Here is a 23,190-nt window from a genome sequence, read left to right as displayed (position 1 = left end):
TGAAGGTGTGGCCTAATGTGTGCGTCATTGGGCACGTGACGGCGCAGCCAATGAGGAGGAGGAGGCGCCACGTCATGAGTGTATAAAATGAGCGCGCTGCTTCCCAGTCGAAAACATGAATCGAAAAGATTTCACTAAAAGGACTATAATGATTTCGCATTGCCACAAATAAGCAGTCTTCGGTGTCTTTGCCGAATTTATTTTGCGCTTCAGTGGTGTACTGTCCTTTTCTCTCTTGTTGCTCCCATTCTTTCTGCTGTGCTTATATATATATATATATATATATATATATATATATATATATATATATATATATATATATATATATATATATATATATATTGCGGTCCACATTGGTGCGTAATCTGCGATCTACACTTCTGAGACGTTCCGCCTCTAGTCTCTATACAGGCTGACGGGAAATCCGCTTCAGCGGCAGTGGATCCCGCTGAAAATAAATTCACCGACGATTACGATACTCCCTAATGCGAAATATGAGCGCATCTCTCTATGTGTTTCGCGATATATTGGCTGGAGCGGAAAATGTGTCTCGTGCGGCTCATTGCAAACGAAGCGAAGTGTGACGGGAGTGCCTAGTTATTCATTAGATCACGAGTCAGAGCATGGGTAACGCGTGCGCGCGATTCACAGTAGCCGCCGCAGACAGACCATTGCTCATGCAGCGCTTTCTTTGCATGCAGACGACGCGAGCTACTGTGGCGCCATCTCATAGCCATTTTCGCACGGCACTGTGCTTTTCTTCTCACGCTTTCGCCATACCCTCCTCCTCCGCTTTCCTCCTCATGGTTTGCTGCAGCCTCCTCCTCCGATTTCCTCTTCGCGTTCTATTCGCAATCGCCGTCTTTCGTCCCCAGCTGCGCTCCGCGTTCGCTCTTTCATCCTTCGTTGTGCTCGTCCACTCGATTACACCAAGGGACAACGCCGACGCGAAATGTAAGAACGGGCGCCTAAGAGGTGCGCTTTAAAAAGCCCGCTCCCCGACGGTCTTTTGGAGGCCCATTGCTACCGCCGTTGCCGTCGTAATTCCTCGACGCGGACCAATCAGAAGGCGAGACAGAAACTGCATATATCGTGCGGCACTCCTCAAATGTTGGCCACCACGTTTGAGCACGGCCTATCGCAGTAAAAAAAACGTGCCAGAGTTGTGCCACGACAATGGCAATTTTAACAGAAGCTCTGAGAAATTGCTCGGTGTTGCCCGAAAAGGGCCGCATCAAGCAAAAGGATAATGCCGCGAAGGTCGACTTGTGGAACAAGATTGTGAAGCGTGCTTAGAGGTAATGGTAATTGCGGAGTGTGCACTTTTGTTTATTGCGCGTGGTGAGAAACTGCGCGCTGGAGCGCGCGTGTAACTTAGCGCATACTCGGCAGATGGCGCTAGTAGTAAGACGTCGCGCAGTCGTCTTGTTTAAGATCGTTCTATTTCGAATACTGGCAGCTGCATGCAGTTTCGGTGGTGAGGAGGGCGAACTAGGTGAACGGTGCCGCATTCGGCGCGGCAGATTCTTCGTCGCTTAGGACGCTGGATGCTCCAGCATGAATTAGCCATAAGTATACGGCGTCCTGCGTTTTCGCGCTGTGCTATAGTTGCCTCCAAAAATGTTCGTACCATCTAACCCAAGTCGCAATCTCCCTCTCACTAAGTGTCAATAAAGAAAAAACGTTAGTGAAATTTGGGACTTAGCTATTCTATTGGAGATTGTCAAACGAATGGTGATGTCCACCGCTGCTGTGAAAATTTCAGTCAATGTTATAATTTCGTCACGAATCATCAAATTTGTTATACCGAGGAACTCGTCGCCGAAACACTCGGTGCAACTCTCTTTACCTTAAATAATGGTAAAAGCAGTTGTATTTTTGGAGGCTTTGATTACCTTTCGCTGGGTGCCGAGATAACTTCAATGTTAGCAAATCTTAAGGGGAGAACATAGATACGACCTCCGTGTCACAACACGATACTAGTGGCGCAGAAAGTAAGGCGCATAAGTAACTCGCTCGTAAGCTTTGCTCCGACCGATCATCGGACAGGAATGAAACTTGCGGCGCGAAAGATCGCCGTACAGGCGTTGACACACGACGCTCGCGTCTTTCCTGTCCATATCGCTTCTTTCCGCCCTCATTCCGCTCGACGACGCAACACTAAGCTGGCGCCGCCGAACACCCGATACGTGTCGTGTGTCATAGCCTGTCCTGTGTCGTGGCCTTGTACTTGTCCTGTTGTGCTACTGTTTTATTCCTCTGCGTTGCTAAACAACCACTTCAAGACAATGTCTTGTCTTTCGACTTGACGAGTAATGTCATTTACATCTACGTTTGCGCGGTTATCACCATTAATTCAAGTTGAAGATCACCAAGTAGCTTTAAGTAAGTCTATAAAAAAACAATTTTGCTTTTGTGGTAACGCGAAGCTGTGTAAAGGTACACAGTTGAAATAATGTTAACAGCCATGCTAGCTTTCATGATTTATTTTTCTTTTGTTAATTCGTGTGATGACACAAATATGAAAAATTTATAGGAACAATCAACACGATACTACGGCGTTAGGCGTCGTGTTTAGGCAAATTATAAAATTATGCCTGACATAGCAGTCCTTACGAAATATTCCTGCAAATTTTTTTTTATTTCTTTTCCTTTAGACCCAAGGAAAAAATAAATTAGTGAACGCCAGCACGGCTGTTGTCTAGGGGGTGACCATTTTCAAGCTTTATGGCATTTTTAAAAATTGCCGATGGCAGATAGCATAATTCCTGTCCTTGAGGTGCATTATTCGAAGGAGTTCCAACTCCTTCGAATAATGCACCTCAAGGACAGGAGTTCCAACGGCGGCTTCAAACAAGAAAGTCACTAATGAGGCAGAGTCTCTTCCACTCCGCCTCTTGGCATCTCAGGTCTTGCTGACGCAGCTATTAAGGCTGGGCGAGTCACGCGCAGGCACGGCGCTTCTCCGGCGGCTAAGAGCAAGAACTCGCTCACATTTCCATGCGGCGCTGAACACCTTCCGATTTTTAGGATTGGAATGGCCTAAACGAAGTCGCCTTGACCCGCCATGGTCTTTTCCGGACGTTGCCTGCAGCCTCAATGTACCCCACCTACCGACGAAACGCACCATTTCAACTGCCGAAGCAAAGTTTATTGTGCTGGACCACTTGAGCACTTTGTTTCAAAGCCATCTACAAGTGTACACAGACGGTTCGGTGTGTGCACAAACAGATAGCTGTGCAGCGGCATTCTGCATACCATCCCTTGATGTGTCATGGTCTGGCCGACTGGATCGCGTAGTTTCCTCTACAACAGTAGAAAGCGCCGCAATCACCGCGGCTTTGCGGAAACTACGTGCCTTTTCTGCACGAGATGTGGTGCTGACGGATTCCAAGTCAGCATTACAAAGATTACATCGGGGCCTACCTCTATAGAAATTTACAAGGCAGTCTCTGGCACTGATTGACGACCTCACGAGAAAAGGATTTAACATAAGGTTTCAGTGGATTCCATCACACGTAGGAATTGATGGAAACGAGGAAGCTGACGCCCTTGCACGCCTAGCGCTGACATGTGTCCCAAAAGTGAAAGCTCCAAAAGCTTTTCAAACCCTAAGGATGCAATCCGCCTTCACTTTAGACAGATGCACAAGAATCCACACGAATCCTGTGTGACTCATGGATTTACACGCAAACAAGCGACGCTTTTATACCGCATCAGGACCGACTCCGCATACACCCCAGCTTGGTTATTCAAGACTGGGCTTCGCGCTTCCCCACTCTGTGTTTTCTGTGGTGACATTGGTGACATCGAACATTTCATTTGGCTATGCCCACAGTTTGACACAGAAAGAAAAGCGTTGGTCGACAACCTGCAAAAAAGCGGTCTCACGCACAGGACCTTTGAAGACGTTGTTTTCCCCGGAGGGCCCGCGGCATTCAGGAAGAGAGCGCAACGACTGCTGATAGCCTTCCTGCGAGACACGGGGCTCATCGACACCTGGTGACACACCCCTGATCTCAACTCGAAGGAGGATCAGGCGGAACAATTGCCGGCTATGTATGCTAGGCTAACCCCGCCTACTTCAACATCATCACCACCACCACCACCACCTTATTCGAAGGAGCAGAGAACGTGAGAACGTGAAACACATATTCAACTAATTAACGAAAATCCACTCGTTAACGTCTGAATTAGTTACTTTACGGCACACATTGCAATTTGCGAGTCTTATATAGCCGATGAGTTTGCAAAACGTATCCACTTGAAATGAACTTCCAGGAAGATACCAGTGTTAAGATATTCGTTCCCAAAATCTTGGACGAAATACATGAACGTTCCAGTTACTTTTGTGCTTGAATGCATAAAAGAACACTTAGTTAGAAACTTAACTGGAACAACAGTGCATTTTTAGGGCGAGTTTGATTGCGCATATCTCTGACCTGGTGTCATTCTGGAAATTAATTCCAAGTGAATACGCCTTGCGAGCTCACCGTCTACAATTCGTAAATTGCAATATGTGCAATAAAGCACCTAATTAAGAAGTTAGTTCGGGAACTTTTATTAGACGAGAGTGTGTTTCGATTTCTCTTGCAAATAATGTCCGCCTTTCTAACTAATCTATAATTCTGTTATCTACAACAGCGATCTTTTTTTAAATTTCCATACAATTTAAAATTATCCCCCTCAAATTCACCTTGAGGCTACATCACGACGGTATACGTCTAAAGAAGTTACTATGTGCATCTTTATGAAGTTTATTAGGAGAACAGCCTCCATTCACCCATGTTCCAATGCGCGCAGCTTACTTAAGATTCGGGAACAACTTAATTGCAACAATGAGTCATGAGATTTAGCGTACTGTCGAGGAAGCGTCTCCCCTGCAACTCAGTTTCACACTCAAATGATTTCGTTGAAGTGAAATTTGTTTAAAAAGAAAGACAGCGCTATCAAACGGAAAGAAGCAAGAAGGAGCACAATAACAAGGCGCTGTTTTACAAGCTAACAATTCACCAGCGTGACATGTCTGCCACTGGTGTTAAACTCTGTTTCTAAATGGAGAAGGCTCAGCTCGCTCATGCAAAGTGTCTCTTCAAGTGTTATTCACCTCAGTAATATATCGGTAGTACATACTAGATAACGTTAGAGTTGCTCGTTCAAATAAGAGGTTGTATGCCCTTTCCGCAGGAAGAGTAACTGTAAACAACAACATTTTTTTTTTACGTGCGGTAGCATTTCTTGGGGGGGGGGGGGGGGGGGGCTACACTTCCCCACTTTGGTCAGTCAGTTCAGCCTCCGATACCTCCGATACGATGACTGCGTACAATTAAGAAAATGTAGCCCCTACGAGGAACAGGACCGGGCCTGCAGACCGTATTAGTGAGTACCTATCCTCGAGAGCCACGCCAGCAATCTAAAAACGGGCGTGGAATATATGCAACGTTGGAGAGCTTTACCTTGTCCGGTATCCCGGTACACGCCGATGAAGCGGTGGCGCCACCTGGTGATGCTACCACTCTCCCCTGCTGTCGGAATGCCGGACGCGCTAAAACTCTCCAGTAGAGCGAAGATCACCGTTACGGGTCGTGTTATCACGAGACTCTTGCATAACTTCGGCAATCATCATAGTCTGCCGGAGTGTACTTTTTCATCCTTTTCAGCAGCAGCGTATGCGTACCCAGTCGCAATTTACTTTTGAATATCCTGACTCCTGACGGAGAAGGAAAAAGAATTCAGCGGATCCAACGTGCCCTGTTGGTATCTATGTACAGCGAAGCTTTCCGTAAATGCATACGGGAGTGCTTTACGTGTCACTTGTTTCAGTACCCGACGTCCCCTTGGAGACGCAGATGCGACTTTCCAAGCGGTTGCTAGGCGGCGCACGCATGCGTAACATGAGACCATCTCCTCTGGTATCCTCTCTCCCGTCTCATCTCCACTCTCCGCATCGCGGCACGTTTACCCTTTCCACCCGCGGCCGCCTCTGCTGCGGGTGAAGTAGTGTGAGCCACCACTCCTAGATGGCGCCGCGTTCCCGAGCCGATAGTGTTAGCTATTCGGCGAGAACAGACGAGCAGCAGCAGCAGCAGCAGCAGCAGCAGGCGGCAGTTACGATCAGCAAGATAGGCGCAGTGGGATTCGCACAGAAAGCGTCGCTTGAACAAAGCTTGAGCAAAGCGCTAAATGTAAATGCGACCCTATGCTCATGAAAAGCCATGTCACAAGTCACTTTATTACGGAGAGTTGTGCAAAATAATCTTACTTGAAGTGCGCTACCAGGTTTGACGAGAAGTTCAACTTGTTACTCTGTGTAACTGCTAGTAATTGCTGTCCTATCTTGCATCAGAAGGCCCTAAACTCGATATAACCAGCGCATCTACTTGTGCGGTTACTTCCGATTCTTTTCTTGATATGACGCACCTTGTGCATGGGCATAATATCCGTACTCACCTTTTTTTTAATTATAGCGACTGGCCTCACGCGACTAAATATTCAGGCTACATGCTAAAAAAATTTCCGCAATGTTTGAGCGGTAAGTCTAGAAAATAGCTATAAATTTCGACGCCTTAACAATATTCAGAAAAAGTGTTATGCCTGAAGAGAATATTATTCAAAGCGGAGCTTTTTTTTTGTGAACCTCGGGGTTTCGTGACCGTCGCCGCGGTCTGGCTGTTCCCTTGCCGAAATGGCCAACCAATGACAGCTGAGTGCGCACGCCGCGCGAGTCGCTGGGTTCCTTGTAGTGCCACCAGATGGCGTTCGCCTCAGCGCATCCGCGGCAGCGACGGCTCCGGCCGTGCGGGGGAAAGAAAAAAAAGAACCAGAAAGCTCGCTTTCGCCCTCCTGAGAAACGAAACCGAGACTGACCGTAGAAAGGCTATTATAACAAATTATTATCAGCGTTCTGAGGGGTGGCAAGCGCTATTCGAGGTAATGCATGGACAAGTCCTATATTATGCTCCGCGCAACTAACGCAATATGCGTGTCACGTTCGGGGCCACCCAGAAAGCTCCACGTGTTAATTATTATTCAATGGGCGTCACACATCTAATTAGGCTGCCCTCGAGAGCAACGACACGAAAACGTGGCGCGATCGCTCTAGGTCCTGACTGCTTTGCGGCGTCAGCAATCCCGTTAAGCGTCGGAAGCAGAAGTACATAGCAGCAGACGGCGCGCAGACAACGCCCGACGGCGCCCGAAATAAAAGCAGGAACGTTTCACCCGTTCGCCGAGTTTCAGTCGCTTGACCGCAAAGCGTGTGCAAGACCCCTCCGACAGAATCGCATATATATTTCCGTGCGGGTTTATTCCATTGCGCGGGCGACGGGGCATCGGCCTCTAAAGCCTCGCTCATTGCATGCATGGGCAACGCCTCCGACTCAGCGTCGTCTGCACCCACCGTGGCAATGGCACTGCATGAATGCGTGCACAAGACGAGGGTAAAAGAGAGGAGGGCGTCCGCGCGTCGCCGCGATAAACGATCAATCATTCCTTCAGGTCGGCGAGCACGAGCCTGTCGCTTAGGCGTGCCCGCAATAAGCATGCGCGCTAAGGAGGGCTTCGCCGCATTAAAGCTGTACAGCGTTGACTGAAGCTGGGAGGCGTCTTCGTCAGGGCGCCCTGACGAAGACAAGCCCTCTGAAACGGTGGCTCCGTAGTGAGACATCCCACATTCGAGCTGTGCTAGTTTATTCAGTATAGAGTCATTCTCGCGACTAAAGCCCATTCTAACCGAGTCTATAACCATATCCAAAAGCCTTCGCTTGTTGAGAAATTGTGTCCTGTTACTGCACTTCGACTTTGAGCAGACGGCGCAGCTGCATCTCCAAGTGCCGTTTGCAGCCCACCCTATCGCGACCGGGTGTCACACAGGTGTCACACGGCGCACTTTTGATCGCGGTCAAGTCCGGTCCGCGTCGAATTCCTCGTTTCCGATTGGTTCCTTTGCGCTAGCTGCGCGACGGAGCCAATCGCGGTCGAGAATTTCTACCCGGATCGAGCATGATCGCGATCGAAAGTGGCCGTGTGGCACCGGCATAAGTATCCGTTCTTTTTTCTTTTTATCCTACAACATACCTTTTTTTACCTTAGCATCAACAAGTGTATATTTGGTTATCAGAGTATTCTAGTAATGATGCGTAAAATACGAAACAAATAAATAACGTCAAGCACACATTTGCCAACGGTTACCCAAATTCGCGCTTTTCTGACAACACGTGAAGTTGATACCGATGTGTTCACTATGGAGAAGAAAAAAAATGTGTCAGTACATTTGTTTTGTGATTGACTGACCCCAGAGGTCTCTCGCACACGTTTTTTTTATACAAGAGTAAAAACGTTGCGCTCAACGTATCTGCAAGTTGTCGCAGAGTTAACGTTGTCGAGTCTGCAAGGATAAAAGTTTCGTTCAAATGCGGCGCAACTTTCTGGCAACTTACTCCCCACTAGCGGGATACTTTTTTTTGTTAGCCGTGCGAGAAAATTACCGGCCGATGAAACGCTTCGGGGCTTGCGTGCTCCGCTCTGGCTTGCACGATGCTGCATGCATTTGGCTAGACACAGTAAGTGTACACGCGACGGCGAGAGGGAGGGTTTAGGTGCTGGCGGGCTGTGCAATCTTTGATTGTCGCCCGTCGCGGTCATCGACTGTTGCCCTCTTTAGGCTCGAGGTCGCAACCGTACGTGCGCACGGGTTGCAGGGGGATCAGCGGCGAATTCGTGAGCCCGCTGCGACAGATGCGCGGCAAACGAGAAGGTGCAGCGACGCTTGCTGTTTTACGGGCGTGGGTGCTCAGGCAACTTTTACGAGGTCGAATGCGGTGACGTCATCGTCACGCGCTGCCTTTACACTTGGGCGCGTGAGTGCTGCAGTTGATCGGCCGTGTACGTGCGTGTCGGCGTGTTTGTGTATAAAAAAAGAACTAATTAGTAAGATAAGTATAATAGCAGGCGGGTCCGCTGAGTAAAGAATGCAAGTGCTCGACGATTGTGTAATTGTACCTAAATTGTGGATCACGACCCAATGTCCATATTCGCATAGCCCCGTAGTTGCCGTACACGTGACTGTTCCAGTGTTTCTCGCATATTGACCCGCTCCTATCGTGTGTACACCGATTTGACATTTCGTAATTCCGAGAACGTTCATACAGTTACCCACGCGCATATATATATATCAATTTTATTTCTCTCAGTGCGATGTTTTTCAGTTTTGTAATATGCGTCAAGCGTAATTTCTGTGCGCTCATTCTTGCTCCTGCAGTTTTGCTAACTTATTGGTAGAAAGTGATAAAGCTGGTAACCGTTTCAAGCTGTGCGATTGCATCTTCATTACGAGTGTGCCAGAATCTGTCTGGTCGAACTGCTAATTTCCAAGTTGTTGCGTGTTTATGTAAAAGGGGCAGAGACACAATCAGGCATTGCTCGACCCTTGTCTCGACCTGCTCTACGACCGTGTCAAAGAAAAGAAATGACGAACAAAAAAAGAAATGCTGCAACTCTACCGATACGCAGCGGCAGAATGAATCAGTGAGCAAAAAAAAAAAAAAAAAAGGTATCTGATTGCAGGTTGTAAGTTACGATTAAGAAGGGTGCGAAAGAATTGATGTATTCTTTTCACACTTTCGGAGGTGTCGCGTGTTGAGAAGTAACGCATTCACGGTTCCAAAGTGCTTCTACATATAGGGCGTGGTACTGCATCTCGAGTTTCGAATAAAGTCATCACGTGTCACGTTTCATATATTTGACTTTGTTGCATATCACAAGTTCTTGTTCTCCCGCTTGGCCTCAGTGCTTTGTGCCGCCTTTCGGGCGCGTTCCGTGTTCCCCGGCCGGCGTCCTCACTGCCCGCGTGGACGTGACACGACGCCTCCCAGTGGCCGCGGAGCGAACCGAACAATTCACATGGTCACCGCCGCTCGATAACGACACAACTGAACCGCCGTGAACTGGTTATATTCGTAGAGTCTCCCGACTCCGGCGCTAGTGCCTTGGAGGGCTACAACAAGCATGGGCGGTTCAGCGAGCACGCGTGAAGGTCACCACATAGATTTGCATTAATTTCGTTCTGGCTTCGAACGGCTTTACGACTTAGCAAATTGACCATTCCCAATAAAATATTCCGTCACAAACGCAACCGTTTGCAGTGATTAATGTAAGTGCGCAGAGCGTTGTTGCCTTCTGCTTTTAGGAAAGTGAATGGGATTTCTTCTAATGTTTTGGGACAATAAAGGCAGATACAGCGCCCTAGATAAATCCAGAAGAACGTCTCGAGCCCGAGGCACGAAGATCTGACAAATTAACGTGCTAGCCATCACTGGGCCTTCTCCGATTATCCGTCCCCGACTGTCCAGGACTGCCCGAGACTGTGCATATACGGACCGCTCATTGGCTGAAAGCACCGCCTCCGGGATCCCGGGACTGCCGGGGACGGACAATCGAAGAGGCTCACTGCCGACGCGGCCGATGAGGTCATCGCCGCAGTTCCCGCTAGTAATTTTAGTGGGAAACTTTACGAGTTCACCCGTGGCCTCCGAGATTGCGCTTGCTTGCATGCAGGCCAGCGCCGAAATCTCGGAGGCCACGCTTCAGCTATCCCTCTTCCGTCTCTAATTTTCCCTCTCTGTTTTTTTATCAGTATGAGTGAACACTTACGAGTCGTAGTCTCCTTCGACGTCGTCGTCGCCGTCGTCGAGGGCGTCCATGTAGCCGAGCATCTCTTGGCAGTAGTCGAGCCGCTCGCGCTCGCGGTCCAGGTAGTGCGCCAGGCTGCGCACCACGTTGGCCTCGGTGTCCTGCAGGTTGCGCAGGTGCGTGATGGCCGTAAACAGCTCGGCGCGGCAGCAGACCGCGGCGACCGCCAGGACGACCCCGAGCCAGCAGCAGGAACGCCGTGCGAACGTCGCCATGATGCCCGTCTTCTTCTTCTTCTTTGTCCTTTCGCTCTTGACCTGTCCCTGTTTTGCTTTTTGCTTCTTGTCTTGTCTTGTCTTGTGTCCCAGACAGTGGCGCGTACCCACTATGGGGGATTGGCCAATAAGCAGGCGGTTTTCCGTAAGGTTAGAAGTATCGAGAAACTAGATTTGAATAGTGGAGCGTGGGACGATAGAACTGTAATTTAGACTTGCAATGAAAGTATTGGTAAGAATTTTGATAAAATAATTTAACGTAAAGAAATTAAGTAATAGAAACTATGGATAATATTAGAAAATCAGCAAGGTACTCTTTTTGTCTCTGTAATAAAATTGTTAACAGCAAGAAAAGCATTCCTGTGGCTGGTTCCCAGTGAAGTTGCCCCAAAAGAAAGAATGTTTGTCGAGGTTAGTGATAGGCCAAGTTTGGTAAATGAGTATTCTAATATTCTTCTTTGTCTTAGAAAGCGGCGGTATGAGAGAAAATAATGTTCGATAGTCAGGTGCACTGCAATAAGAACATAGAGGGGACATCGCGAGACCAGACCTGTGTAAGTAAAAATTTAGAGGAGGTATACGGCATCTCAATTTTGTAAAAGATACTTCCAATCGCCTTGAAGGACACCAATTAATATTCCATGGGAAGCCAAGATGGTGGAATTCAGAACACGGTGTTAGCATGGATATTGCAGAATTTTGAGATATAGCGAAATTTCTGTACCTTGCCGCGGTGACATAAGCTGATGTCGGCAAAACAGATATGATAGGGCCCTTAAGGGATGCTCGTGCGAGTGAATCTGCCATTTCATTCAAGTGCAACCCACGATGTCCCGGTACCCAAAGCAAACATACTTTTCGTAAGTACGGAGGTATCATGGAACGAAATGTTCTTTGAATTGCTGAATTTAGTGATGCAGTTAGTGCGGTGCATACAGATAGCGAGCCGGTCACGATAACAGCTAATGGGCCCTTTTGGGGGAGTTTTCGTCTTGTTTTTCTTCTTTAGAGGGGGGGGGGGGGGCGGCTTCTTTTTTCTCTACTGATGGCTTATGTATCCACAATGTCGGATTGGCCAAGATTCGGATGGAATTAAATAAAAACGTCTGTAATCAAAGACAACTTTCTGGGAGAATGAAGGGAGATCAAAATGGGGTGGAGCTTCTGCACAAGTGTTACTGCGCCAAGTAGACCGACCGAGCTTGACGGTGCTTCCGCTTCATTTTTTTTTTTACATATGCTGAATTTACGTTGGCGTTTTCCCAAATCGTGAAGGAAAGAGCAGAAAAATAGTTCAAATTTAACACTCAGTTGGATATTTTCTGTTATTTCGCTGCTATAAATAACGTGTTTGTGTTTTTTCTTCCTCAGCTTAAAGTAACGTGGACGAGAATGTGGTACCATTTTCAGGAGCGCTCTCCCTTATGCTCCCTTGGCCTTCGTAGCTTTTCCCTTCACTGCCACAGAATGTAGTCAAGCACGCATACTACTGACAAGAACACGAACAAAACAGAAATGTTTGGGAAAGATTTCAACGAATGGAGAAGCGCATAAAGTGCTAAACATTTTAACGAGACAGTCGCCCTTTAAACAATTGTAAATCCTTCAGCGGCTGAGCAAGCGGCGCTGTGACAGGAGGCTCCCTGATAAAGAAGGCAAGGAATTGTGAAATTCACTCCAAGTCGTCTAAACGTTCCTTCTAAAAGATTTTTTGTGCATATATGGGTGGAACCGCGACGATGTTATAAAAAGAAATTTCGACTGTCTCATCTACAGAGAATTTTCAGGTTGGACAGGGCGCCAGACCAGACCTGCGCTAATGAAAGTTTAAGAAAGGTGTCCGACAACGCAGTCGAGTGAAAATGAGTTAAAGTTTTCAGGAATAAAATGAATTTCTGCGCCAAAGGCACAGAAATTCATTCCACATGCCCTTAATTGTCTCGAAACAACGACGCTTACCCAGCACCCGGTATTTACAAAAAAAAAATCGGGTGGTATTAAAGGTGTTTGTTTTTCGTTAGTTCGTAACTTCATAACCAAAATAAATTTAGAACAACATAAGTGTGCGTGATCTGTAGAGAGATTTAAAAAATACGGCCATTGCAACTTGCTTTTTTTTTTTCCTTCTTCAAGCAAAGACACCGTTGACTATGCAGACGCACGTTCTCGTGCGAAAACGTCGTCTGCTCCCCGTTATCCCAACTGTGCCCTTTCTAGATACGTGCGCCGTTGCTTCCGCACACGCCGTGCAAAGTCATGCTACACTAGATTAAATCAGTCTGTTGCGCGCAAAACTGTCAAGCGAGACGGCGAGTATTTGAGCGAACTGTGGTCTGAGGGGTGCCGAGGGAAGAGCTGACGAAAGCGTGATAAGCACAGGTACGGAAACTGACGTCCCTCGTTTTATGTACTACAGTCTCGCACAGAATTTTCCGTACCACGGAATCTCACCAAAAAAGAAAAGCTTGCTAGCATCTCCGCAGCCCCACAACGAATCCTTTCCATCGCTGCTATGGTAAATACGAATAACACAGCGATGTTTGGTTTTACTCGCAACTTTTACAGGCTGCTCTGAAATTCAACGTGTCACGAGATCACATGGTCCGTAAACTTTTGTGGTCGGCTGTACCACTGGTGACATATACTGCCTATATATATATATATATATATATACATAATGTGTGTGTGGCGGCACCGACGGAAAGAAAGCACGTGTTTGTGTGCTTTAAATCGAAGGTTTTCTTGCGAACACTCGGCGATTTCTCTGACCATGGCTGCTGGGTGCAGTCTCACCGGACAGCTCATAGTCGAAAAAAAAAAAAAAAGAAACGAAGAATGGATTGCGTTCCCGATGGTGGGATCGAAACTGGGTCCCCCAGCAGAGAACCCCTATGCATTAGGGCCACGCCACATACACATCTGCGACGGCAACGCCGACTACTTCCTCGAGATCATTGCCGCGGGTGTCACGTTGCGAAGCTTGGGTTGCACGAGTACACATGAGAGCGCTCGCTGTAGTTTCCCTTCACGTCAAAGACGCAGGAATTAAATGGGCAGATTTATAGGATTCCATTAATCGCGTCACAAAACCACAAAAAGCGTCGCTTCCCATAGATTCTAATAGACGTAATAGGCGTGTTGAATTTGCAGATATATATATATATATATATATATATATATATATATATATATATATATATATTATTCGTGGTTTTTCTATGTAAAGCAATCCTGCCACGTTCAGGAAGGACGATCGTCACAGCTTTCGGAACACGACGCGTGAGTTTATTTAATCAAAATATACTCAATATATCAGTCGTGGTTTAGGCGGACCTTCAAGGTGCATAAAATACAACTACTCGCATGCGTCTTCAATGCGTCCGCACACTGCAAATCTATTTACACCGTTAAGTGCCTTTAAGGGTCTTTAAGAGGCTGAATTGGTTTCAAATGCACACTCTTGGTGTGTGCACACTCCTAAAACAGTCGCACCCTTCGGGGTTGTTGCGACTCGGGGTTCGAAGACGTGGGATCATCTTTCTTCGTGGAGGGGTAAGGGAACCTGATGCCGGTTTCGATATACCGGACGTTGGACAAACGCGTATATATTTACGTATGTACAAAAAATGCAAAGTAAAACAGAAAAGTTGATGATGAAGTGGTAGTCGCCGATTCTCCCGCCGTCCTTAGCTCCTTACGTGATCATTGTTTAGTCACTTCCCCCATTGCGTTGTCAGGAGGCCGATGACGTCAGGTCCCACCAATCCGGTGTCAGGAGGCCGATGACATCAGGTCCCACCAATCCGGAGGTAGGTTGCCCTTTTCGCTGACTCCGATCATACTCCGACTGGTGATGGCCGGATCATTGCACTGACCGCGTCTCCGGCTTGGACACGCCAGTTTGTGCTGCTGACAGGTGACAGCCGTATCATTGGTAATTGCTCAAACCTAGCTTTCATGAACGAGGTATTCTCGCGCTGGTCATAATTCATCCGTGTCGAGAACCATTTTTGAAGAGGCCGTCGGTCCGTTCCCCATAATCGTGCGAGCCGTGACCGAGGGGTGTCGCGGGGCGAACGGCCGATCACAACAGGGTGCACATTTGGCCTATAACAATAATGGCCATCTGTCTCGCTTGCGTTTCCTTTCTTGAAAACGCTGCGCTCGATACTTTCTTGTCGAGAATCATATGTCACGCTGATAACGGGCATGCCGTTCGTGACTTGGAGGTGCCGGACTCGTAGCGTTAAAGAAAGGGAATGCGGGCAAAACAGTTGTGAAGAAGAAGACGCGCCTCGCGGCACAGCCGCATCGCCAACACGCGGCTCGTCTCCGCTCGCGCTGTTGATTGCTGGCGTCCGTTTGGACAGTGCTTCGGGCTGCCTCGCCGTTCCCGGTCGCTGTGCCTTCGCATTAGGCGCCACCAATAAACCTTTTCACAATTGGTGGAGGGGCTGGGACTCAAACCCCGTCGCTTGAAACCCTGGAGCTAAGATCAAGAACGCTACCACCCGCCATGACCGACAGCATTTCGCCAATACGCCGCTCCTTCCCCCCAACCGTACGCTCGTGCTGACATCCCAGAATTTCCTTCACGTCGCTCGCCATCCCCTCGCCGACGCTCGCTCTCCCCAATGCGTCGGCGACCCGCACCACCTGACCAGGAAAACTGAACGTCGCAGTTCAAGAGGCAAGAACTGCCCCCCATTCGAACTCTCAAAGTACTCGCGCCTCTCCTGCTAACGTGGTAGAAATTTGTGTAGAAGGTGTTCCTGCATTCGCTGTTGTGGATACCGGCGCAGCCGTTTCTGTGATAGCCGCCAAACTGTGCCGTTCGCTGCGCAAGGTGACCACGCCGCTTTCTGGACTGTCGCTTCGTACGGCAAGCGCGCAGCACGTCACTCCGCACGCAGCCTGTACTGTACGTGTGCTTATTCACGGCATTGTTTACATCGTCGAGTGTATTGTTCTTCCCACCTGCTCACATGACGTCATCCTCGGATGGGACTTCTTATCCAGCCATAAAGCCGTGATCGACTGCGCACGCGCCGAAGTTGACTTTTCCCCTTGTGACGCACCCTTGGACGAAGATTGCGACCGCCCTCCTAAACTTACCGTGCGCGAGGACACAGATATTCCACCTGGCTCCTTCGCCCTCGTACCTGTCTCTTGCGATGCCATCGCTGATGCAACGGTCCTCTTCACACCGTCCGACGTCTTCATGAGCCGTAAATCTCTCCCACTACCCTTCGCGACGCTTGACATGGCTGGCGGCTGCAGCAATATATATTTTTACAATCCCCTCTGTGCGCCTATTACGTTGCTCGTTGGCGAATGCCTTGGCTTCGTGGAACTCCTCGACTCTTCGTCTTTGGTTGACGTCCCCGGAGACTCTTTTGATGTCGACTCCGGCCAACCGTCTTCGATGTCCGCGCTTGAGGAAGCGTCCAGGGATGCGTTCTCGAATGCCACCGCCGATACCCTCACACCTGCCGAACGCGCCGACCTTGTTGATCTCCTGCACAAATTTAGAAATTCATTCGACGTTTCACAACCTCGCCTGGGCCGCACGTCGGAAGTGCAGCACTACATTGACACCGGTTCACATCAGCCGTTACGTCAACGACCGTACCGCGTTTCTGCCGAAGAGCGTCGTGTCATTACCACCCAAGTCGAAGATATGCTGCGCCGTGATGTTATTCAACCTTCGCACAGTCCCTGGGCATCTCCTGTCGTTCTCGTTCGCAAGAAGGACGGGTCTATTCGCTTTTGCGTCGACTACCGTCGGTTAAATAAGGTAACGCGCAAAGACGTCTATCCTTTGCCGCGCATCGACGACGCCCTCGACAGTCTTCAGGGAGCAGAATTCTTCTCGTCCCTTGACTTGCGTTCAGGGTACTGGCAGGTCCCGATGGCTGCTGCCGATCGCCAGAAAACCGCATTCATTACACCTGACGGCTTATATGAATTTAAGGTGATGCCTTTCGGGCTTTGTAACAACGCCCCTGCCACCTTTGAACGACTCATGGACAACACGCTGCGTGGCCTCAAGTGGTCTATATGTCTGTGTTACCTCGACGATGTCGTGGTTTTCTCGCCTGATTTTCCTACTCACCTGCTCCGCCTCAGACAAGTTTTGACCTGTCTAACGAACGCTGGCCTTCAACTCAACCTCAAGAAGTGCCGCTTCGCCGCGCGAGAGCTTACCATTTTAGGGCACGTTGTGTCCAAGCATGGCGTTCTACCCGATCCTGCAAAACTTCGAGCAGTCGCTGAATTTCCGAAGCCTCAGACCATCAAAGAACTTCGAAGCTTCTTGGGCCTATGCTCATATTTCCGCCGCTTTGTTCGAAATTTCGCATCGATCATGGCGCCATTGACTCAGCTTCTACGCGGTGACGCCGCCCTCTCCTCCTGGTCCCCTGCATGTGACTCCGCCTTTGCGACGCTGCGTCGTCTTCTCATCTCCCCACCTATTCTTCGCCATTTCGACCCGTCAGCTGCAACTGAAGTACATACAGATGCCAGCGGGGTCGGTCTCGGCGCCGTCCTCGCCCAACGAAAGCCGGGCTACCCCGAATACGTAGTCGCCTATGCGAGTCGCACGCTGACGAAGCCTGAGGCCAGTTACAGCGTGACCGAAAAAGAGTGCTTGGCTTTAGTATGGGCACTTGGCAAGTTCCGACCATATCTGTACGGGCGCCCATTCGAGTTGGTCACAGATCACCATGCACTTTGTTGGCTCGCCAACTTGAAAGATCCCACTGGCCGCCTAGCCCGTTGGGCACTACGCATCCAGGAGTACGATATTCGCGTCGTATACCGCAGCGGACGCACACATTCCGACGCAGACGCCTTGTCTCGTTCACCTTTACCTCCAGACTCGGCCTGCGGAACAACTTCCGCACATTCCGTGTCATATCTCGACATGGACTCCTTTGTCACCGCACAACGTCGTGACCCGTGGATCGCTTCTCTTTTCGACTATCTTTCTGGATCATCGACCAACCCTGTATCCCGAACCCTCCGACGCCAAGCAGTTCATTTTGCCATTCGTGACCAGCTGCTGCACCGACGCAATTACACTCCTGAAGGTCGTCGGTGGCTTCTGGTGGTTCCCCGCAGCTTAAGGTCTCAAATATGTGCCGCTTTGCACAACGATCCACAGTGTGGCCACGCCGGAGTCTTCAAGACGTACGAACGAATTCGCCACCGCTACTACTGGCGCGGCATGTACAATTTTGTACACAAGTTTGTTCGGTGCTGTCTTGACTGTCAACGCCGCAAATCGCCGCCTTTACGCCCGTCTGGTGCCTTGCAGCCGCTCCCGTGCCCTGCCGCACCCTTCGATCGCGTCGGCATCGAACTATACGGCCCGCTTCCTATGACACCAGACGGCAATCGGTGGATCGTAGTTGCTGTTGACCATTTGACACGCTACGCCGAAACTGCTGCTTTACCAAGTGCTACAGCGCGGGATGTAGCCTCTTTCGTCCTACATCGCTTCGTGCTTCGACACGGCGCACCTCGAGAACTCCTCACCGATCGAGGTCGCGCCTTCCTCTCCGAAGTCGTCGAAAGTTTGCTTTCGGAATGCCACATTATTCATCGGGCAAGCACGGCATACCATCCACAGACTAACGGGCTCACAGAACGATTTAACCGCACACTTGGTGATATGCTCTCTATGTACGTGGCATCTGATCATGGTAACTGGGACCGCATCCTTCCATTCATCACGTTCGCGTACAACACCGCGATCCAGGCCACTACGGGATTTTCACCTTTCTTCCTCCTGTATGGCCGCGAGCCCACGCATACCATCGACACGCTCCTTCCATACCGTCCTGACGCCTCCGAGTGTCTACCTGTGTCCGACGTCGCCCGACAAGCCGCAGAATGCCGCCAGCTAGCGCGCTCCTTTACGGCAGAGCAACAGCAGCGCCAGAAAGAAAACCGCATCGACACGCGTCCAAACACCACCTACGCTCCAGGCGTTCTTGTGTGGTTGTCGGTCCCTTTCCAAACGCCGGGGCTTTCCTCGAAACTCGTCCCAAAATTCGAAGGGCCTTACCGAGTCTTGGTACAAACGTCCCCGGTGAATTTTCTCATTGAGCCCCTGTCACCACCTGAAGACTTGCGCCGGCGTGGATGTGACATTGTCCACGTCTCGCGTCTCAAGCCCTACCACGACCCTCTACCTCCCGATTCTTAAGGCGCCAGGATGGCTCTTTTTGTCCGGGGGGGAGATTGTGAAGAAGAAGACGCGCCTCGCGGCACAGCCGCATCGCCAACACGCGGCTCGTCTCCGCTCGCGCTGTTGATTGCTGGCGTCTGTTTGGACATTGCTTCGGGCTGCCTCGACGTTCCCGGTCGCTGTGCCTTCGCATTAGGCGCCACCAATAAACCTTTTCACACAGTTAACGATTGTTGTTGTGGGACAAGATATGCCCCAAAGAGTGTAAATTTTTTCAAGAGTGTAAGAGTGCGAGTCATAGACATAAAACAGACTTGTGGGTGCAAATCGGTTTAAAGTGTAACAGCTGGGAATCGAACTAGCAGCTTCGTGCTCTGCTGCAAAAACGCCATAGCCACCGAGCCACAGTAGCAAGGTGCCGAAGCAAACAGTACAGTGTAACACTGAATGCGAAATATAAACGCGCAGGCCATTCTCACTAGGAAAGGCTGTCAACACTGTAGCATTTGGTGTAGCGTGTTGGTGCAAAGGAGACGACCGATCCCGTAGTCTTTCTCACCCGGTAGTGAGGTGGTGGAGAGCCGCCAGTTGCACTCCATCTTCCACTCCCAGGATACGCTCTTCTGATGCCATGCACTTCTGAAGAGCTCGCACCTTCAAGCTCTTTTCTACAACTCTCGCGAGAGGCACTTCGTCTCCTAGAGTTGGCTTTTCCACAATAAGGGTCCTTGTGAGGAGAAGAGTGTTTCAACGATTCTATTTGCGTGGCGGTAGCGGTGTCCGCCTTCGCAACGCTGTGACAGTTGTGCGTGAGCTTCAAATTTTTGCATGGCCTCCGAGCAGGCGGTGTTCAGCTGCCGCGACCCCGCACTCCATCTTTCACTCTCCGCAGACGCTCTTCTGATCTCAGGCATTTTTGAAGAGCTCGCAACTTTCAACATTTTTGTGCAACTTTCGCGAGAGGCACTTGGTCTCCTAGAGTTGGCTTTTCCACAATAAGGGCCCTTGTGAGGAGAAGAGAGTTTCAACGATTCAATGTGTGTGGGGGTAGCGGTGTCCGACTTCATAACACTGCGACAGTTCTGCATGGACATCAAATTGTTTACATAGCCTCCGAGTGTGCAGCGTTTAGTTGTTGCAACACCGCAGCGACTCGCTATCTCGAAAGCCATGCTCTTTTCCCTGTTGCGATGCCACCGCTCGTCCAGTGACGAGGAGAATGTGCTGTCCAGGAGCTTAAACGGTTAAAAAAGATGCTCAACTTTTTTTACAAAATGATTTGAGAGCATTTATGGCATGAGTAGCCAAGAGGAAAGGACAGAGCACCGGTTGGGAAGTATTTAGTTTTTTTTTAATCTATTTAAAGCAGGCGGAATCCATAACAGGGCGCCCATGATGTCAACAGTCATTTCGGCCACTCGCAGAACGGCAGAAACATGGTTTTCAAAAATGATTTTTCTTTTCTCTCGAAAATCATTGGCTGGTGAGTGTTGCAGCATGCATGGGCACCATCAATACGCCCAATCGCTGAGGCAACAAAGGGGGAACGGTATTACGAGAAAGCAAGCAGCTCCAAACGCCCGGCGTGGTTTTAAATGCCAAGAAGTATTTATAAGCAACTAACATCCAAAACAGTGTCGTGCGTAGATGCGCGAGAATAAAGCAGTGCTCTTACTGTGTTCAGCGATTGAAATTCGAATGAAGTGGAGTGCGTGGTTCTTGTGCAAATCAGCGAAAAGCAAGAGCAGCGAAGACGTACGACCAAATATAATGCGTCACGAGTGGTATCCGTGACACACCAGGGCGGGTCGTACATCTGTGCGCTCATTGCTTTTAGCTCGGCTGTGCAGAAAAAAAAACCCGCAGTACTCAGCTGTTCGCATTTCAGTCGTTGAGCACAGTCTGCATAATTACGAAAAAGACGAAAGTGGACATTGCGGCACGTGTGTGTTAGTGTGCAACCTAAAGCAGGTTCAACAATGATACAACATAGCAACAGACAGACAGACAAGGAACTTTTTTTACAAGGTCCTGAGAAGCTTTGCCCTAGGGCAGAGCTGCGGGCCGCTCCCACGTGGGGACTGGTAGGCCGAGCCTAACCGGAAAGAAAAAAAAGAATTAAGCTGAAGTTCTGAGGCTGCATACGCGATAGAGGGGCAGGGGGTGCGAGCGCACAGAAATTAAAAGGAAATAAAAATCCTGCTTTATTTTATTATAAACTCTGCGGACCAGGCTTTCCGAGGTAATGAATTCAATGCCATGAAATCTTTTATCAGTTCGCCATGCGCTGCTATGAGACAGCAAGACGCTGGAAGCAATGTTGGCAAAAATATCAGTAACACCAGTACCATCGCGTTTGTGCAGGCATCTGCAGTAAATGTCTTAAGTCTGCGTTAAATGCGAGTGTGCTTTCCTCTACGCGTGTACTCTGCTCATTTGTATTAGTACTGCTAGTAAGCAAAAGTGAGGTGTTTGCCAGGAGTGTGCTATTGGCAACTAAAGAATCGGTTGCTTGTGCTGGAAACACTGTTCAAATAAACAAACATGGCTAGCACATCCAGGTACACGGCGCCGTGACGGTCGCTTGTTCGCGTGTTGCTGGGCTCGAATTTCTCGTTTGTGGCGTAGAATCGACGTGTTTCGTCAAAGCCGAGAGGGTCTTTGCTGCCGATCACCTTATTTAGACCGGTGACGAGGATTTCAGCGACGAAACCGCGGAAATCGCTGCGCTGTGCGTACAAACGTCCGGTCTGCTTAAGCGAGCTGTACCCGTCTTTTTTTTTTAAAGACAGAGAGCCTTTCAAGCGAACTGGAGGGTAAAAAAAGGGGAAGCTTTTGTGCGTAGCGGGCCTACGAAAGGTGCAAGCACTTGTTTGCGGCGGTTGCTGCACTGCTACACGTGCGACAGTTGGCTGTTTTCGAACTCTGCACTTTGACTCGTGTTGCATAGTATCACATAGCATCCCATTATATATAGTCAGTAACGTCTGTCGTGCTTTCAGAAGGTAAGCACGGATATTGTGCGCTGATAGAACGGGGATAAAGGCTTTAATGTTACCTGATCAGTGTGTCTTGTGATAAAAACAAATGAGAATTCCGTTTGTGAGTCAGGATGAACCTTTCTTTTTATACTGTAGCTGATGCGTGTAATTAGGCAGTCTACGTCTAATGACTGGCGCTTGCTCGTTCTCGGTAGTACGCAGGGTTCGAGGTAGGGTCCAGGCTTGGCAAAAACGACAGACACCCACCGCCCGTAGGAGTCCCCAAACCCCGGTGAAACGCGAGAAGTGAATAACAACAAATCGGACCAAATTGCGTTTCTTTCGATAGGTTTCCGAAATTAGGCGAATGTTCTCTTTTGAGCAGTGTCACTCGTGTTAGTGTAAATGCATGACTTGGAAACGAATCGAACCAGTCGTGAGGGAATTAGGCCAATTAGGCTGTGTGCACAGTGTTGGAAAGCAAGGAAGCGGCGCTGTGGGCCGGGCCGAACGCCCCAAATATAGAGCGAGTGCTGTTTGGAGTTGCTTCTGAATTCTTTGCGAGCAAATTGACAGCTGACGACGCTGAATGAGAAAACAGCATCTTCTGCTTACACCGCTAAGCTAAAGCACGCCATCGAAACTATATGTCCGCTTCGCGGTATGACACGTGTCAGGCACAACTTCAGACCTTCGGGCTGTAGTTATCGTTCCTGCTACCGTTGCCTGTGGACAAAAGTGCATTAGCGAGAATATACATGCTGCTTGAGGCATTAGTAACACTAATGGTGGGGCAGAAAACTAATCTAGCCAAACCAAATCTACCTTAAGCGTACATAAATAATTTATTAAAGCGCCTGCCTGAGCAAACTACACTCCGCGATTTGAAACGCCAGCGACATATTTAAAATACATAGAAAGAAATCAATGGTCTACACGCCGGGAATAAAGAAGTCGTTCCGAGTCAAGTGGTTCGAACAAACCACCATAATGTCAGTCACCTTTCTCCCAATGTGCAAGCTTCTTATCCATGTCGCTTTCCGTTGCGCGTCGTCTGCTGGTTTCGGGAAACTATGAAACGATGAGTTGCTGTCTTTCCAACGCGATG

General features: G+C 49.1%; 1 protein-coding gene across 1 annotated transcript in view; it reads right to left on the bottom strand.

Annotated features, from left to right (window-relative positions):
* The window catches only part of LOC126534944 (prolyl 4-hydroxylase subunit alpha-2-like), a 31,806-nt gene extending 20,874 nt beyond the window's left edge, over positions 1-10,932 (bottom strand). Inside the window, exon 1 of the mRNA XM_050182142.3 lies at positions 10,651-10,932. Coding sequence (XP_050038099.2) covers positions 10,651-10,904 — 254 coding nt within the window. The 5' untranslated portion in view covers positions 10,905-10,932. The remainder of the gene's footprint in view (positions 1-10,650) is intronic.
* Positions 10,933-23,190: the final 12,258 nt, after the last annotated feature.

This window comes from Dermacentor andersoni, chromosome 7 (assembly GCF_023375885.2).
Source record: "Dermacentor andersoni chromosome 7, qqDerAnde1_hic_scaffold, whole genome shotgun sequence".
NCBI lineage: Eukaryota > Metazoa > Arthropoda > Arachnida > Ixodida > Ixodidae > Dermacentor > Dermacentor andersoni.
The sequence above is the reverse complement of the archived record's forward strand: the minus strand, read 5'-3'. Positions and strand labels throughout refer to the sequence as shown.